The sequence below is a fragment of the Callospermophilus lateralis genome, chromosome 11 (genome assembly GCF_048772815.1).
Source record: "Callospermophilus lateralis isolate mCalLat2 chromosome 11, mCalLat2.hap1, whole genome shotgun sequence".
Taxonomy (NCBI): Eukaryota; Metazoa; Chordata; class Mammalia; order Rodentia; family Sciuridae; genus Callospermophilus; species Callospermophilus lateralis.
In genome coordinates this window covers 17,459,965-17,478,199 of record NC_135315.1, presented here as the reverse complement: position 1 = coordinate 17,478,199, position 18,235 = coordinate 17,459,965, and the positions used below count along the sequence as shown (strand labels likewise).

General features: G+C 41.7%; 2 protein-coding genes across 2 annotated transcripts in view; both read right to left on the bottom strand.

The window, feature by feature from the left end:
• Nucleotides 1-2,728, bottom strand: part of Lrrc37a (leucine rich repeat containing 37A) — a 32,480-nt gene extending 29,752 nt beyond the window's left edge. Inside the window, exon 1 of the mRNA XM_076870686.2 lies at nucleotides 2,502-2,728. Coding sequence (XP_076726801.1) covers nucleotides 2,502-2,728 — 227 coding nt within the window. The remainder of the gene's footprint in view (nucleotides 1-2,501) is intronic.
• Nucleotides 2,729-8,121: 5,393 nt separating this feature from the next.
• Nucleotides 8,122-17,617, bottom strand: Rdm1 (RAD52 motif containing 1). Its single transcript, XM_076870760.2, has 7 exons — nucleotides 17,522-17,617; nucleotides 16,977-17,156; nucleotides 14,014-14,136; nucleotides 13,168-13,336; nucleotides 11,884-11,982; nucleotides 10,052-10,134; nucleotides 8,122-8,347 (listed from the first exon to the last, which is right to left on the bottom strand). Exons 1-7 carry the CDS (start codon nucleotides 17,615-17,617, stop codon nucleotides 8,246-8,248), a joined length of 852 nt encoding a protein of 283 aa, XP_076726875.2. The 3' UTR covers nucleotides 8,122-8,245.
• Between the last annotated feature and the right edge of the window lie 618 nt (nucleotides 17,618-18,235).

Genomic DNA, 18,235 nt, shown 5'->3' with positions numbered 1-18,235 from the left:
AATATTAAGAAACACATTGCAAGTGACACCAAAGCTTTGCCTAAGTGCCCTCTGTTGAAATATCTCCAGGTATTAGGAGGATAAGGACAATTAGAAATCACGGGAACTAATGTGCTGATGTGGAAAGATCTCTTGAACATGTTGCATAGAAAACAAGCATGAATCACAGTGTTTTTTTCTTTTTTAAACTTCATCAGGGAAAATTATGCATAGAAGAGAAAGCAGAAAGACACACACACACCAATATGTAAAACAGGGGGTCATCTTATGGATGGTAGGGCATGGACAAGGGGTGAAAAAGGATAGAGGTATAGATTTTCACTTTGATCCAATATACTTCTGTTGACTTTTTTAAAAAAAATGTGACAATGTATCTATGAATGACATAGATACATTTAATAATTATGTATAATTATGTATAATAATATAATTTTCACTTTGATCCAATATACTTCTGTTGACTTTTTAAAAAAATGTGAGAATGTATCTATGAATGACATAAATACATTTAATAATTATGTACAATCTTTAATAATTTAAAGAAGCTGTTAAATTATGTTCAGTTTCAACTCTGCAGATACCTTCAACTTTTTTTTTTTTAAACTCTGTCCTTATCCCTTAGCAATAACTTTTCTGTTTATACATCTTTACATAGACTTTTTCTTGGCGTTTGAGGTTGGAGGATAAGCCTGCTCATCTAGTGGACAAAGGCCTAGTGGACATTTCCACTCAACCAGAAGCCTTCTGAGGGCTTTATGTTCCCCACTAAGAAATGGCTAAGAGTGAACTCATTTCTCTCCAACTGGCTTTCCTTCCTGGTGGTGTTTTCCACCTGCTACATCACCAGCATTCTCATTTTTTATCCAGGACAAAACTCGTGGAGCTATATTTTATTTTTCTCTTTTCTGTACACCTCATCCCCTAACTCTTTTAGTCAATCATTAAAGCATTTGTTCTTCTTCTAAAGCTCCCAGGATTTTTTTTCCTTTTAACAGACTAAAGTCATACCCTAAAATATTTTTAATATCTTACTTTTAAAACCTGGCATTTTTATTTGTTGTCAAACAGAATAAATTGATGGAATTTGATTTTTTTGTTCTTTTATTTGTCCTTTTTAGTTATGGCAGTAGAATGTATTTGACATATCATACACACATGGAGTATAACTTCCCATTCTTGTGGTTGTACATGACGTGGAGTTACACTAGTTGTGTATTCATATATGAACATAGGAATGTTATATCTGATTCATTCTATTGTTTTTCCAATTCCCATTCCCTCCTCCTTCCCCCACTCCCCCTTGCGCTCCCAGGATTTTCTTTCTACTCCATCACAACCACTCTTATTAAGCTCCTTCTTGCTTTACTCATAGATTTTGCTAAAGTTTTCTAGGTGGCCCCATTGAATTAAGCTTTCTCTTCTAGATCACTCTAAAAATGGATTATAAAATTATCTTCCTGTTTTAGTTATTTTTATCTCTTGCTTGAAAACTTTCAGTGGCTCTTCATTACTCAGTGTGTAACTTTCAAACATCTATAGTTGATATTTAGGATTTTTCATATTACCTTTCATTGATTCTAACCCAATACTTTGTAGGCCTACTAGTCTACCAAATCCTGGTCATTCTTGCAGCCATTCCTTTGTGTAGATATACTTCCCGTTTTTTTCTTTAACAATTATAGCCACTTTCAAGCACCAGGTAACATTTGAGCCTATCTGTACAGCTTTCCCAACATCCATACTTCAGTAATGAAAGATTCTGAAGAATTACAGCACCTGTGGTGGTCTGCATCCTCTTTTAGTACTTAATTATATATCATCTCCATTTTTAGTCTTCTTCCCACTTATCATTTTTGTGTTCTGTAAACAATGTCATATTTCTGTGGCTCCCATAGTACTTAGCCCTCAGTTGGGCACAAATGTTATATGAAAGCCAAGGCTAAGATGAATTCTGGACATAACTGAGGGACTGAATAATAATATTAACAGCTAGTATTCATATATGATAGGCACTGACATGAGTATTACATGTACTCTCTCATCTAAATTTCACAACAATCCTATGAATTGGTAACTATCATAATCCCCATTTTTCCAAATAAGGAAACTGAGACATAGAGCTTTTTTGCCCAAGGTCACAACGCTAATAAATGAAAGATCTGGGTTCAAAGTCTTATTCTAGAATCTACTCTTAACCACTTGGTTGTATCATCATTAATGAGATGAGTTGTAAAGCAGATGGAGCAAAATGGTAAAGCTTAAGCAATGATATGATAGGGCTAAATAAAAATGGGTAAGAAAATAAAGGATGATCACAAGTGAAAGACTGGAGAAAGGGCACAATAGTAAGAAGGAAAAAGAGGATATGGAGAAGTTGTCAAGCAAAAACTAAAAGCAAAAAGTCAATCAATGTGGGCTGGGGAGATGAGAAAGGCCCAGGAGACCCTTGAGGAAAAGGGTAGGCAGAATGCAGAGCACAAATGAGGAAAGGTGATTCTTACAAGACTGTGAAGGTGCCATTGTAGCTGTAGGGCTCTAGCACAGGCACTCGGTGGAGTTTCTGCATTGGGGCGAGACCAACACACAACAGTGTCTCATCTTGGCAGGTACAGAGCTCACATATATTAGTGTTCTTGGTGACATTTTCTTCCTTTTCTGTGGCATAAATTTCGGGGAAATGAGTTGTGGTTTGGTCTGGCTCCACTTGTGGAATTGTGAATTCAGTCATATTTGTTTGCTGTGAAGTTGTTTCGGTTGTTGAAAGAGTTGTAGGAGTTGTAGAACTTTCAGTTGCCACACTGGGTAGTGCAGTCAGGGTAATTGTCACGTCTGGAGTTTGAACTCCAACACTAGATGACTCCGACACTGGAGTTGTACTTATTGTTGGAAGTGTAATCTCATAATATACAGGAGGTTTCGCTATAATCTCTTTATACGGCTCTGGAAGCTGAATTGGTTTCCCCGGCAAGGTTTGAGAAGAGGCAACATCAATGTTGGGTTTTGAAGTTATGGTAATTTCCACTTCAAAAGATTGAGGCATGACCGAAGTTTCCTCGTGGTTGATTTGAGGATTTGTAGTCTCTTGGTATGGATGTGGAAATGTCACATCAGGGGGCTCTGGAGGAAGATTTGTAGTTTCCAGATCTAGCTGTGGAAATGTTGTCTCCGGGGGTTTTGGAGGAGGATTTGTAGTCCCCTGGTGAGGACGTAGAAGTGTTACCTCATGGGGATTTAGAGGAAAAGCTGTTGAATGTTTAACTCCCACATTGGGCTCTGGAGTTATGGTGATTTCCACGTCGTGGGGCTTTGGAGGAAAAGCTGTAGGATGTTCAACCTTGACATTGGGCTCTGGAGTTATGGTGATTTCCACATCGTGGGGCTTTGGAGGAAAAGTTGTAGGATGTACAACGCCCACATTGGGCTTTGGAGTTACGGTGAATTCCACGTAGTGGGGCTTTGGAGGAAAAGCTGTAGGATGTTCAACCCCCACATTGGGCTCTGGCGTTATGGTGATTTCCACATCGTGGGGCTTTGGAGGAGCTGTAGGATGTTCGACCCCCACATTGGGCTCTGGAGTTATGGGGAGTTCCACGTAGTGGGGCTTTGGAGGAAAAGCTGTAGGATTTTCAACCCCCACATTGGGCTCTGGAGTTATGGTGATTTCCACATCGTGGGGCTTTGGAGGAGCTGTAGGATGTTCGACCCCCACATTGGGCTCTGGAGTTATGGGGAGTTCCACGTAGTGGGGCTTTGGAGGAAAAGCTGTAGGATTTTCAACCCCCACATTGGGCTCTGGAGTTATGGTGATTTCCACATCGTGGGGCTTTGGAGGAGCTGTAGGATTTTCAACCCCTACATTGGGCTCTGGAGTTATAGGGAGTTCCACGTGATGGGGCTTTGGAGGAAAAGCTGTAGGTTGTTCAACTCCCACATTGGGCTCTGGAGTTATGGTGATTTCCACGTAGTGGGGCTTTGGAGGAGTTGTAGGATGTTCAACCTTGACATTGGGCTCTGGAGTTATGGTGAGTTCCACGTCCTGGAGCTTTGGAGGAAAAGCTGTAGGTTGTTCAACCCCCACATTGGGCTCTGGAGTTATGGTGAGTTCCACGTCCTGGAGCTTTGGAGGAAAAGCTGTAGGTTGTTCAACCCCCACATTGGGCTCTGGAGTTATAGTGAGTTCCACATCCTGGGGCTTTGGAGGTAAAGCTGTAGGTTGTTCAACCCCCACACTGGGCTCTGGAGTTATAGTGAGTTCCACGTCGTGGGGCTTTGGAGGAAGAGCTGTAGGATGTTCAACCCCCACATTGGGCTCTGGAGTTATGGTGAGTTCCACGTCGTGGAGCTTTGGAGGAAAAGCTGTAGGTTGTTCAACCCCCACATTGGGCTCTGGAGTTATGGTGAGTTCCACATCCTGGGGCTTTGGAGGAAAAGCTGTAGGTTGTTCAACCCCCACATTGGGCTCTGGAGTTATGGTGAGTTCCACGTCCTGGGGCTTTGGAGGAGCTGTAGGATGTTCAACCACCACACTGGGCTCTGGAGTTATGGGGAGTTCCACATAGTGGGGCTTTGGAGGAGCTGTAGGTGGTTCAACCCCCGCATTGGGCTCTGGAGTTATGGGGATTTCCACGTAGTGGGGCTGTAGAGGAAAAGCTGTAGGATGTTCAACCACCACATTAGACTCTGGAGTTATGGGGATTTCCACGTGGTGGGGCTGTAGAGGAAAAGCTGTAGGATGTTCAATCACCACATTGGGCTCTGGAGTTATGGGGATTTCCACGTGGTGGGGCTGTAGAGGAAAAGCTGTAGGATGTTCAACCACCACATTGGGCTCTGGAGTTATGGGGATTTCCACGTGGTGGGGCTGTAGAGGAAAAGCTGTAGGATGTTCAACCACCACATTATGCTCTGGAGTTATGGGGATTTCCACGTGGTGGGGCTGTAGAGGAAAAGCTGTAGGATGTTCAACCACCACATTGGGCTCTGGAGTTATGGGGAGTTCCACTTCCACAGGTTTAAATGTAAAGCTGGGTACTGCTGAAAAATGAACTTGATTCTCAGTTAGGACCTGTGGCTGAGTTGAAGTTTCTTGTGTTGGAATTATTCCTTCTTGATACATTGGAAGCAAAGTTGAAGTTTCCTTCATGGTTGGAAAAACAATTACAGGGACCGTTGGAAGAGATATATGGAACGTTCCAATAGCCATAGGGAACGATGAAAGAGCTACAGGCTTCTTTTTAGCTGTAGAATGTTTAGTGGGTTTTGGAGTTGAGGTGAGTTCCAGGTCCAAAGGTTGAAATGTAACACTGGGTGATGTTAAATCTGGAGCTTGATTCTGACTTAGGACCTGAGTTGAAGTTTCCATCTGAGATGTGGTTGCTTGTTGGGCTGAAGAAAATCCAAAGTTTTCAGGGAATCCTGGAGACTGGGAAGGGGCATTAGACTGGGTTGGATAAAATGTAACTTGCTGGGTGGAAACTGGCTCAACTTCTTTAGTGGCTTCTGAAGGTACAGTAACTATCAGAGCCACATGTTGAACTGTGGTTTTAGGCAAATATGAAGACCCACTTTTGAACATTACTTCTAGATCTTGAGGTGAAAATGACATGGAATCACTGAATGAAGCAATAGTTGGGACAAATGTGGATTCTGGAGGTTTAGTTGGGAGTGTTTCCTGGACTGGTGGAAGTTCAACACTCACGGGGGGTGTTGAGGGCAGAGATGAGCTCTCCTGCTGACTTGATAAAGATTCCTCAGGCAGCTCTTCAAGCTGATTGGGGACCTCTTGATCAATTGGAGGTTGTTCCTCCTCTAGAGGGGGGCTTGGCTGAGGTTCCAACTGCTCAGGGGACACTGAGGACTCATCTAGGGTCTCCTGTTGCGCTGAAGTTTCAACCTCATTATTCAATTCTGGAGTAGGAGACTCAGCTTGATCAGAACCTAGAGAAGAACCTGTCACATCCTCACCTTCTGGAGGTTGACCTACATCGTTAGGGAGCTCTGGAGGCACAGTTGGGGCTTCAGGCTGGGATGCAGAAGGTCCTAACTCATTAGTTGGCATTGAGGGAGGAACTATAGCCTCACCATTGATTACAGAAGTTCCCACCTCTGTAGTGGGTTCAGGTGTTATAGTAATTAGTACATCTGCGGGTTTACCGGTCACACTGGGCAAGTCTAGAGGTTGCACTGGTACTTCCAGCTGGCTTTCAGAAGACTGGTCCTCCCCAGGAGACTCAGAAGGCTGAGTTGGGGTCTCTTGCTCACTGAGAGAAGGTTCAGTCTCCACAGGAGGGCCCGGAGGCTGAGCTGGGGTCTCTTGCTGGGTTAGAGAAGGTTCTACCTCCTCAGCATACTCTGGAGGCTGAACTGGGGCCTCCTGAACTGGGGCCTCCTGAACTGGGGCCTCCTGAACTGGGGCCTCCTGAACTGGGGCTTCCTGAACTGGGGCTTCCTGAACTGGGGCTTCCTGAACTGGGGCCTCTGGCTGAACTGGGGCCTCCTGAACAGAGGCCTCTGACTGAACTGGGGCCTCCTGCTGGGCTAGAGAAGATTCGGCCTCCTTGGTAGGTTCCGAAGTTATGGTAATTTCCACGTCTGCAGGCCTACCTGTAACACCGGGCAAGTTATAATAATGAACTTGATCCTGACCTAGAGATGGAACTACAGGTAGAGTTGGTAGAGTTTCAGCTATATTCTCCATAGGGGTCTTGGGAGCTTGAACTGGAGTCTCTTGCTCAGCTAAAGAGGGTTCAGAGAGCTCTGAAGTCTGAGCTGGAGCCTCTTGTTGGGTTGATGAAGGTTCTACTACTTCAAGACCCTCTGAAGGCTGGGTTGGGGCCTGCTCCTGGCCTGAAGGAAGGTGAATCTCTTTATCTGCCTGCGGAGTTACGGTAACCAGATCTGCAGGTTTACTTGTGACAACTGGCTGAGTGTCACTTCTTAGAGATGAAAGTTTATGATGCATTGATGCTTCACCTCCTAGAGCCTCCTGGTCCTCAGGAACTTCTTGCTGGGACGAAGAGGACTGGAGCTCCTCAGGAGTCTCTTGGGCCTCCAGAGAAGGTTCAACCTGGTCAGGAGTTTCTGGAGACTCATCTGAGTTCTCCTGGGATTCCGGAGATAGGTTGCCAGAATAAGCTACATCTGTACTTGGATATACATAATCATCCTGCAAGTTTTTTTGAAGCTGAAGTTTTGCAAATTGCTTTGGAGTTCCACCAACAACTTTAGCAAATCTCGGATGCTGAGCTACATCCTTCTTCAGATTCAGTGGTGAAACAATAAACTTTGCTGCTTTTGAACTCTGACTATCTAGAGGTGGAACAAGTACTTCAAATGACTGGTGATCTGTAGACTGATCTAGATTGACAGTATGAATCTTACTTTTGAGTCGAGAAGGTAGAGCTAGGACCTGATTCTGATCCCCATCTAGCATTGGAACCAATTCTGGGAGCCTCTCTTGCCGAATTAGTTTGTCTTGATGCAGATCCTGACGTGGAACAGCAAACTGATCTACCTCTGGGGGCGGCTCTCCAGGTGAATCCCTGCCCAAGAATGGAAGCAAACTGTCAGTTAACTTCTGTGGTGAGTCCAACATCTGGGAGCGAGCAGAGGACCCCAGGTCATCAAAGCCTCCCGGGTCTGCCGGGGGTGTAAGCGCATGGGGCGATAAGGGTGGGAGTTCAGAGGAGTGCAGAGACCAGGGCTTGATAGGCCCTGGGTGCTCAGAGGTCAGCTGGAGAGGGTCCTGGGTCGACTCCAGAGGCTGAGCTGCCTGGACCAGCAGCCACAATGGTTGCCACGTGAGGAGAAGCCGTGGTGCCCAGAGGCGCAGCAGGGACATGACATGCGGAGGCTCCGGGGCGCAGCGACCCAGGCCAATGGGGCGCCGGGCCGCGCCTGTGGGAGCCTAACCGTTATGGCAGCCCCTTGACTCGCGCGCCTGGGCAACCGCGTGGCCCCGCCCCGCCCTTTATTTACGACACCTTTGTTTACGCAACCTTTATTAGACTCAATCTTTATTAGGCTCGCTCAGACGGGGAGCCTTTTCCCACAATCAACCAACCCAAGCTTCCCTTCCCCCAGCAGGGGCCACAATCGACTCCCACAGGCCCCCTCCCCTACATCGAAGCAGGATCTGGGCCCTAGATGTGGGTGGCCCCGGGACTCTAGCAGTCTATTGGGTGGGGGGCAGCAGAGATTCCCAAGGAAGTCACAGGGCTGAGCCTCTGGGGGATATTCAGTAGTGCTAGTCCAGTTCTGGCGGCCTGAATTCTTCCTCTTCCAGGCTGAAATCCGAGAGATATTCTTCCTCCCCTTGGCTATACTGCTTCCAAGAGAAGCAAGTGACCTGTAAAACGAGGGCCAGTTAGGTTAACAGGCACATTAAGGTTATTTATTCCAAAATGTTGCCATTTGCTCTAAACTCTCTATATCCTATTTCATGTTTGATAATTAATTCATTCTGATAGGCTGGGGCTACCATTGAAATCAGTGATGATTCCGAAATTTCTGTAGGAGGGGTTTTAGGCAGTGGGCAATTCAGTCTGAGAAAGGGGATGTGAATCAGTGTGGACAGCCCTTTACACTGGCATGGGAAAACATCTCCTTCCCACCTTGGCTCACGTAGGCGTGACAACACCACTTTTTTAGAGGTGACTCTTGTGCACATATCTAGAGAAGGCAGGATGTTAAAGCCTGCAACTTAAATAGTTTTCTTCAAACAATACTAAGACTAGAACCCAAATGACTTTTTTTTCAGAGCCCTTATAGTAATCTATTTTATTACTTATTACCTGACACAACCCTAGTGCATAAAGATGTGTCATCTTCTTATTCCCAGTGTCTTGCATATGGCTGAGCACATAGTAATGCTTTTCAAAGTCACCTCCTTAAGGGGTGAATCTGCTCTTATAATGGGATTTCTACAGTCAGTGTGGACTTACTTCCTTTCACATTTCACAGGAAGTGAGATTTCTTAAAGTTTCCTTAACTGGTTTTATTTAAATTGAACTAAAATTTTTACATGGAAATAACTTAAAATACTGTTTCAGAATGCAACCCACTTCCTCTGCCTTTTCAAGATAAAACACCCCACATTTTTGAAGAGAGTCATATGATTGAAAATCTCCAAATTAATCCCCCCGCCCCCTGCATAAAACATATTTTTGTGCCTCCCCCAAATATCTTATACCTAGTAAATAATGCCTAATCTAGAAATTACTTTGGCAACTTACTCCCTAGTTAAGGGCTTTCATATAATTGATTTACAGAAAAGTTCTTCAGCAAAATATTCTACTTGAGTATAGGGAGATGTTGAGATTTAGGTAACACACCACATTTTAGAGGCATAATAGTTCTCAAAGCTACAACACAATCAAACCTAAGGCTGTAGTTACTCTGTTGCCAAATCTCTGTGATCCTACTTGAGGGAAAATCTAAAAAGACAAGCAGGCCACTTTCTCTAACTCTGGAAAGGGAGCCTAGCTCTTCTTTTGAGTCTATAACTACAGTAGTCCCTTGAGAGGTCTCAATTCTACTCTCTAAACTTCAAACAATGGGTCAGGAAGTCCATAAATCCCCTACAATCAAAAGCAGTTTTAGAGTTTCATTTTTCTAAGAATGATACATGATGAAATGCTGAAGTCTTTCAATAACACTGGTTTCTTTTCTTTTCTTTATGGTACCAGGACGCTCAACCACTGAGCCATATTCCCAGCCCTTTTTTTAAAAAAAATATTTTTAGCTGTCAATGAATCTTTATTTTATTTACTTATATGTGGTGCTGAGAAACAAACCCAGTGCCTCACACATGCTAGGAAAGTGGTCTACCACTGAGCTAGCCCTTTTTTTTTTTTTTTTTAATTCTTTTCTTTTGAGACAGGGTCTTGCTGAGTTGCTTAAGGCCTTGCTAAGTTGCTGAGGCTGGTTTTGAAATCGTGATCCTCCTGCCTCAGCCTCCCAAGCTGCTGGGATTACAGGCACCCAGCCCACTGGTTGTTTTCAATCATGGCTACACTGACTATGGAACCCCTGAGCTTTCATCTTCACATACTTGAATTATATCATGTAGTTCTTCACTTCTGGCAACTCTGATCTCTTCACTGGGTCTGTATACCACAGCTATTTTACCACTCTCTGAAATAAAGTTAACAAGAATTAATTCAGACTTTTTCTTATTCTAAAACTTATTGCACATCATGGTAGCACCCTAATGAGACATGCCTTTGATTTCTGAAAGAAAATAAGAGCATTTCTTAGAAATGTCCTCACCTACGCATCAATCTTAACATAACTATTTGTTTAAAAATACATAATGAAGTATCAACAATGTTTGGTTAAAAGAATGCTGTGATCTTAGAGATAGGAACTAAGAAATAATGACATAGGAAATATTTGTAAACAAAAATGTACAAATGGTTCAGTAAGCATAAGGAAGAGGTCAAAGTAAGTTCAAACCCAAGTGTAGATCCCTGGCCTAGAAGACACTTCATATTAGAAGAAGGAGCAATTTCCTACTCCCTGAGAACCAAAATTCCACCAGAAACAATGAGCAAATTTTTGGAGAAAGTACTAGCACCTTTTATTGGCAGAAACTGGTCTACTTACCTTATAGACAATACAGTTTTCCTTCAAAGCATAAAGCTTTTGATCTAAAGAGTTTTGAGTTCATATAAGCTTAGTTCCTTAGTTCTTCAAGATTATTACTCAAGAGTTGACCGTTGGAAATTCTAGCTCATGAACCTGGAAGGGCTGCCCAGATTGGAAGGCTGAGATCAATCAGGGCTACCTCTTACAAGCAAATAAGGGTATCTGATAACTTAATTAGGATTTCTCAGTTTCTAAGCTTGTAAGCCCATGAACTAGGAGAGCAGTTGTGTTTGGAAATTCTGCTAATCATCACAATTTTTTTGAATGTGGCCTGTAACATTCACATCACAGGAGAACTCAAGTGGGAGTGTGATGTCATTCAAAACCTGCTTCTTTGAAGGCTCACATGAAAGCAGCTAATTATTAAGAGTCATATTTACCCAATATGTCAATGCCATAAGTAAAAACTGAACTGAATTCTTAATTTAGCAGAGTTTATTTATCTGTTTACTCAGAAAGAAAATGATAACAATGATAGTGAACATATTATGTTTGCTTATCATGTAAGCATAGTTCTGAACTTTTTACATTTATAATCTCATTTATTCTTACAATATCCCCCATTAGGTAGGCAGAATTACTAGCCCTATTTTACAATAATGAGATTAGAGATATTAAATACCTAAAATCTGTCTGACTATAAAACCTAAATTACTTTAAAAATCTAAGATACAAGCTAGACACGGTGGTATACACCTGTAATCCCAGCAGCTAGGGAGGCTGAGGCAGGAGGATCTCAAGTCCAAAGCCAGCCTCAGCAACTTTGTAAGGCCCTAAGCAACTCAGTGAGATACTGTCTCTAAATAAAATACAAAAAGAATTGGGGATGTGGCTCAGTGGCCGAGTGCCCCTGGGTTCAATTCCTGGTATCCCCCCACCAAATAAAACAAAAACAAAACAAAAAACCTAAGTTAGGACTCAAACCCAGGTGTCCAAAACTTATAATCACTATTCTGTATGACAGGCAAGCAATTGAGAAGGAAGACTTGGATCAAATACTTTCTGCATGAGCTTAGGCAAGTTGTTCTACATTCATAAACTGGGGACAATAATATTTGCAGTCATTTTTCTCACAAATATCACAGGACAAATTTGAGACCATTGCTATGAAAGAATTTAGTGAATGAAAGCATTATATGGAAGGTTTTAGATATCCACATTTTCATCCAATTAACTTTCAAAATGAGTTTATTTGCTCATTGAAACTGAAGTACTTCACAGACAAAGAAGTCTTACCTAAAACTACAATGAACAGTTTCTGGAATGCATCTGATAAAGCCTTCTGAACAGCAAGCTTCTGGGCCTTCTTTCTTTTCATAAGGAATGATAATGGTCCTAAATCCAACCAAAACAAATGGATTTAAAATATGTGTATGAATGATATTTATAATCTCATTTATTCTTACAATATCCCCCATTAAGTAGGCAGAATTACTAGCCTTATTTTACAATGAGATTGCAATTTAGAGATATTAAATACCTAATATTTATATTATATAAATATTATATATTATATATTATATTTATAATATTTCTGACTATAAAACCTAAATTACTTTAAAAATCTAAGATACAAGCTAGGCACGGTGGTAGAGAGTTGTGAGGCACTGAGTTCAATCCCTGGTACCACATAAAAATAAACAATACAATAAAGATATTGTGTCCATCTACAACTAAAAAAATATAAAAAAAAAATACATCCACAATTCTGAGATCATTATCCTTGCAATTAAAAACAGCATACCACATGGGTTTTGTTGAATGGCTGTTGTAGGTGCATCCTGATAGGGTCCATTTTCACTGCCCCAATCTAATATGGAAGTTCTTGATGTGCTAGAGGGGATATCCACGCCAGGAAGTTGACATAAGTCTCACATCACTCAGATTTTAAATGGACAACTGGAAGTTACACTCCTAAAGACCCTAGCCTCCAATGCATCAGGACTGGAATTACACCCTGAGAAAGATTTGGTGGAAATGCAGGGCCTGGTTCCTACCTGTGCTCAGCCACAGCAGCCTACTCAGCTCCACTAACAGCCTTGCCTCTGAGTTAAAATCCTAAGCCTGAGTGTCATAGATTCTAGAAAAACTCAGTTATAAACTGCAGTATCCTTTCTAGGTATCTTTGATTCTTTTTCTGCTCAAGACCCTTCATGAGTAGTCAAAGGACTGAATATTTATATAAGTGTATGAAAATCTTACCTAGATTTAGCTAAGTGAAGACTACAAGAAATCTACAGTTGAAGAACTATTTTAGCATAAAGCAAGTTCTCAACTCAAAACTGGAGAAACATTATCTCCTTCCTCTTCCTAAGCTTCTTGGCAGGAGGTCGGTCTCAAATTTTTAATTTTAAGGTTCTGTTAGGTATTGCCCAAGGTGAAAAACTGTATTGTAAGGCACAAAAATTCTTCCTAGGATTTTTAGTAGCTTAGCAAGTGAAGGACTTGATGGGTAGCTAAAAAGTGAGCTTTAGAAAGAAGAGAGACCCTTCTCTTTCCCTTCCCCAACTGAGAACAGACCTTCCTCCAGCCGATCCAAAGGTTCCTCCACAATGCCTACTCCCGGACTCCTGCATGCACAGGATGGCAACACCACCTCTAAAGCACAGAAGAACTTCAGGCTTCGCTTCTCCAGTGGTGACTCCAGAGCATCATTTTCCCTTTCTTCCAGGTCAGAAAGCTCCTGAAGCTATTAGGATTTGAATTAAAATGCCTTTCTAGGATTTTTTACTTTTCTTTTTTTCCAACGCTGGGCCTCACACATGCTAGGCAAGTGCTCTACCACTGAGGTACATGCTAAGCCCCGCTCCCTCCCCATTTTAACATACAGAAATAAAACTAAACTCCAATAATGACAGACTGAGATATCCCACAGCTTCAAAATCAGGTTAAGATTTGGATCTAAATTACTAGATATAGGAAAGCATTTTTTATTACACAATACACAGACACTGGAGAAAACTACAGACAACACCATTCAGATGATTAAGGTGATTATCATTATTATTTATTTATCTGGTACTAGGGATTGAACCGGGGCACTTAGTTACTAAGCTACATCCCCAATGCATTTGATTTTTTATTTTGAGACAGGGTCTTGCCGAATTGCTTAGTGTCTGAGACTAGCTTTGAACTTGCAATCCTTCTGCCTCAGCTTCCTGAGCTGCTGGGATTACAGGTGTGCACCACCATGCCTGGAAATTATTATTAATTCTAGGTTGTGGGCCGATTCAAATATATCCACTCACCTTCAGTGGTAGGTAGCCTCTCACATCTCCCTCTACATTACAGTTCAATCCTTCTTTTAGAGTCTAGGATTATAATGTTGAAAGAAGAGTGTACTCAAAGAAAGTCTATAGAGTTTACCTTAATGATCCTTTTTGACCATCCATTGAAACCAAAGTAGTAATTTGCCAGTTTTTGGCATTGTGAACTGTGTAGGGCAAAGGCTTGATGTTGAACTACCTTATGTCTGGTGCCAAGACGAACCTAAAGTCATAAAAGAGATGCACAAATATCATAACCTGCCAGAGATTTTATCTTGGATACACCTGACATTCATTGATACTGAATTCATAGAGTGATTGTTAAAATTAAATGGGATAGAAAGAGGGGTTGGAACTGTGACTCAGTGATAGAGCACTTGCATAGCATGTGTGAGGCACTGGGTTTGATCCTCAGCACCACATACAAATAAACAAACAAAAACAAACAAACAAATAAATAAAATGTCCGTCTACAACTGAAAAAAGAGTTTAAAAAAAGGGCTGGGATTGTGGCTCAGCAACAGAGTGCTCGCCTAGCATGGGCAGGACCCAGGTTTGATTCTCAGCACCACATAAAAATAAAGGCATTGTGTTGTGTCCATCTATACCTCAAAAAATAAATATTAAAAAAAAGAGTTAAAAAAAGATTAAATGGGGTAGAAGAAACATTTTAAGTATTGCATTCCTAATAAGCCCTAAACAAATGTTATTTTATTATTTCTAAGCCACAGTACTTTGCTTCATCATTTTCAGGACCCCTGATTAATTGGAAGGTTCCTCTGACCTCTGGTGGTGATAAATGATAATGAAATCAACTAAGGGAGTCCTGCAGAAAAATTATAGAATTGTGAGAGAGCAAAGCAATTTTATTTTGCACCAATAAAAATATGGAAAAATAAATTATTTGTCTACCCATCATGTAGCTCCTGCTTGAGAATATGACTTAAAAAGCAGTTTAGATGAACTGCACTCACCAAGTTACAAACCCATATTAGAGGTGAGACTACACATATCTCTATGAATGTTACAGGCCACTAAAATGATTAATGGTTCAGCTGCATTAACAATCTTCTCCGAGAATGTAAATACCTCCTAAGTGTTAGCTCTCTAAATTTTTTATATGTAACTGTGGATTTCTTACATTGCATTTCTTAGATTCTCACATTTCTTGAATGTCTATTTCATTTTTGAAAAGAGTACAGAATATGAATATATTCATAGAATTTTAACAATACAATTAAAGTGAAAGTATTATTCTTTTTAAATTATTTTATTTTTTATTTATTCATTTATTATTTTTTATGTGGTGCTAAGGATAGAACCCAGTGCCTCACACATGCTAGGCAAGCATTCTCCCACTCTGCCACTACAACCCTAGCCTGAAAGTATCATTCTTTATTGATTTGTTTATGCATATTGTATCACTAGTTTACAAGTTCCTTAAGTACCAAAGGGACCAAGATCTGATTCTTTTCTCATTCCCAAAACCAAACAGTTATTGGCATTTAATAGAAAAGTGTTGGTCTGCTGACTGACTGAATGAAAGAATTAGTAAGTTAAGAAAATAAAATTTCTTTCTTCAACTGAAGCTGCCTTTTGGGAAGGACAAATGAAGGCTAATTTTTATATTTCAGTGCTGCAGGGGAGGCTGGCCTCTATTTAGAGTCAGAGTGGTACTTTTCTGAACAGGAAAAGCTCTGAAGGGAGCTTTTTTTTTGAACCAGGAAGCTTTGAAGGGCTCTAAGCTCCTGGATAGAACACACTACTGACATCTTGGATAACCTTGCCACGGTTCTTGCTGGCAATCATTTTCCTTCATGCCACTTGAGAAAAACCACTCTTGATGGCGTTAAGCCTTTCCTTGATTTTATTTTAAAACATTATTCTCTTTTCTGTATTTATAAAAGGCAAAAAAAAAAAAATAGGACCTATGTTTACTTGCCAAAACACTAATGAACATTTGTTATTAAACTAGATAACAATGGGGTGGGGGTGGAGCTAAGGCTTTGTGTTAAGTAAATAAATAAATCTAATATGAATGCCTTCTGCCAACTATACATTGACTTATTGAACACTTCTTTCACCATTCCATCAGTGATGGGCTTTACATTGTGAAATTCTCCAAAGCTTATGAGATGGTCTCAATGTCCAAAGAACAGTAAAACTCATTATTCACAAAATTATACCAAGTAACTGTTTCATAATCTTTCCAGTACCATCTGTACTGAGTAGTTATGAAACATGGTCACAAGTTAGAAGCAGGTATTTAAGGACAAGATCACAGCCGTCAAATTTAAAAGTCTGACAGGTGATCATTTCAATCACAGGAAGTAATTTCAGGATTGAAGAGGGTGTTGAATAGGGTACAGAAGTGAAGGAAGGATACCAAAAGTTCCTACTGAGTGGAGTTTCTCAGACTCAATCAAGTTTAAATCAACAAGCAATATGAACAAGAATAGGCAGTAAGGTTAGTAGCAAGCAGCCAGATCATGTAGCCAATCAGGAACTGAAATAGTCCCAGAAAAAGGAAAGGTGGTTGGATTGATGTATAATGAGATATTGACCTGAGACTCTAGAAAAGCAAAATTGGTTGACACACTAACATGGAATAAGGTTTCTACAATGCACTAAAGAAAGTTTTGTCCATCTTCTGGGAAATGAAGTGAGTTCTGATGAGTAGTTTGAAAGTTATGATGAAAACGCATCCCCTTTATGTTACAACTGACAATAGTTTGTCAAGCTCACACATTTTAAATCCACCCAAAAGTAAATATAAGCAGAACTTCTCTGATGGAAAAGTTTCATACTGGGCCACATAAAATGACATGAGATTTTATAACAGTAAGTTTGCGTTTGACCTCCAGCTTGCATGGTTATTGTCATGAATCTTAAGCAAGTCACTTAACCGTCCTGAATTTGAGTTTCTTCATCTAAAAACAAACAAAAAACAGAAACAAAACCAAAACCTGGAACTAAAAGATCAGAATGCTGCAAAAATGCTACCCTATTATTGAATTCTACACTTCATTCTGCTGGAGCTAGGAATTCCACATTTGAACTCACCCTCAATGGAGATTTCTGAAAAAGCAGTTTCCTGTCGCATGCTACCTGGGCTTTTTTAGCATCCCTTGCTGAATAAAACTTAATGACGGCATAGAAACCAGGGCGGGCCACTGCAGCGTTTGGGAAGACCCGGACAGAATATAGAAGGCCAAATCGGGAGAATACTGTGAACAGAGAATACTGTGGGGTGGCCCCCACGCCAAGTTAAGTGCATCAACTCTCACGCCCCGAAAACAAAACTGCGTGTTCCCCCGCCCCCCTCCCGGTGCTCCAAGCCCTTCTACACGACCTGTGCAACTCAAAACACTTCACCCTTCACCAACGAGGCAACATTTATTTGAGAAGCAATACAAGGCAACAGGTAATGGTTGTTAAGAGGTACTTCTCTGGGTCGCGGTAAAATCTGCTGGGGTTAATGGGCGGCTGGAGTCCCGTCTAGAGCTAACAGCACCTCAGCAGGGCTCCGAGGCGGGTGAGGGGCTGAAGCTCCCAGTCAGCGGGTGAACGGCTTGCTCCATTCCTCCCTCTACCCTGCCCCATCTCACATGCAAGGCCTCGGCCGTGGGTCCAGAGCTCAGCTCCCACACCAACAGGGTTTTGTCACTCTCAGTGGGAACCGTGAAAGCAACCAACTCCGCCATCCTACTGTCACCGCGCCTGCGCAGCTTAGGCTCAAACAGTTCTGCGCCTGCGCAAGGCATGCCCGCGATATTTTAAAAAGGGGGCGCGTGCAGGGGGCGTGGCCGGATGTGGGCGGGACCCTAGTCGTCCGCTCCCCAGCCTCTTCCAGCGCGGGCGGTCTCAGTGATCAATACTTGATTCCAGCCACACGTTCCCGATGCCCTTCGAAGACTTTAGTGCTTCTCTTCAAGTATATATATAAATTTTTTTTGTTTGTTTTTGAGATGCTGGTGTTCGAAACCAAGTAGCCTTTCGCAGAGTAAGCAGACTCTTTATCATGAGCTACATCCCCAGCCTATTCGAGTGTATTTTTGGGGTAGATCTCTAAGAATGGGCTTACAAGATCAGTTATAGGACATCTTTATAGCAGCTAGTTTCATCGTTACTTGTGGAGCAGACTAAGGTACTTATTGGAACACAGAGTTGTGTGAATGCTGAAAGGTTCTTGTCTCATGCACCTAAAGTACGCAGAGGACAGAGGGTGGGAATTCAGTAGTAAATTTACTAGAAGCAAGCAAGGAAAGCTCTCCCACAGCATGGGAAGGGTCCTAAAGAGGGTACTGATGGATTTTTTTTTT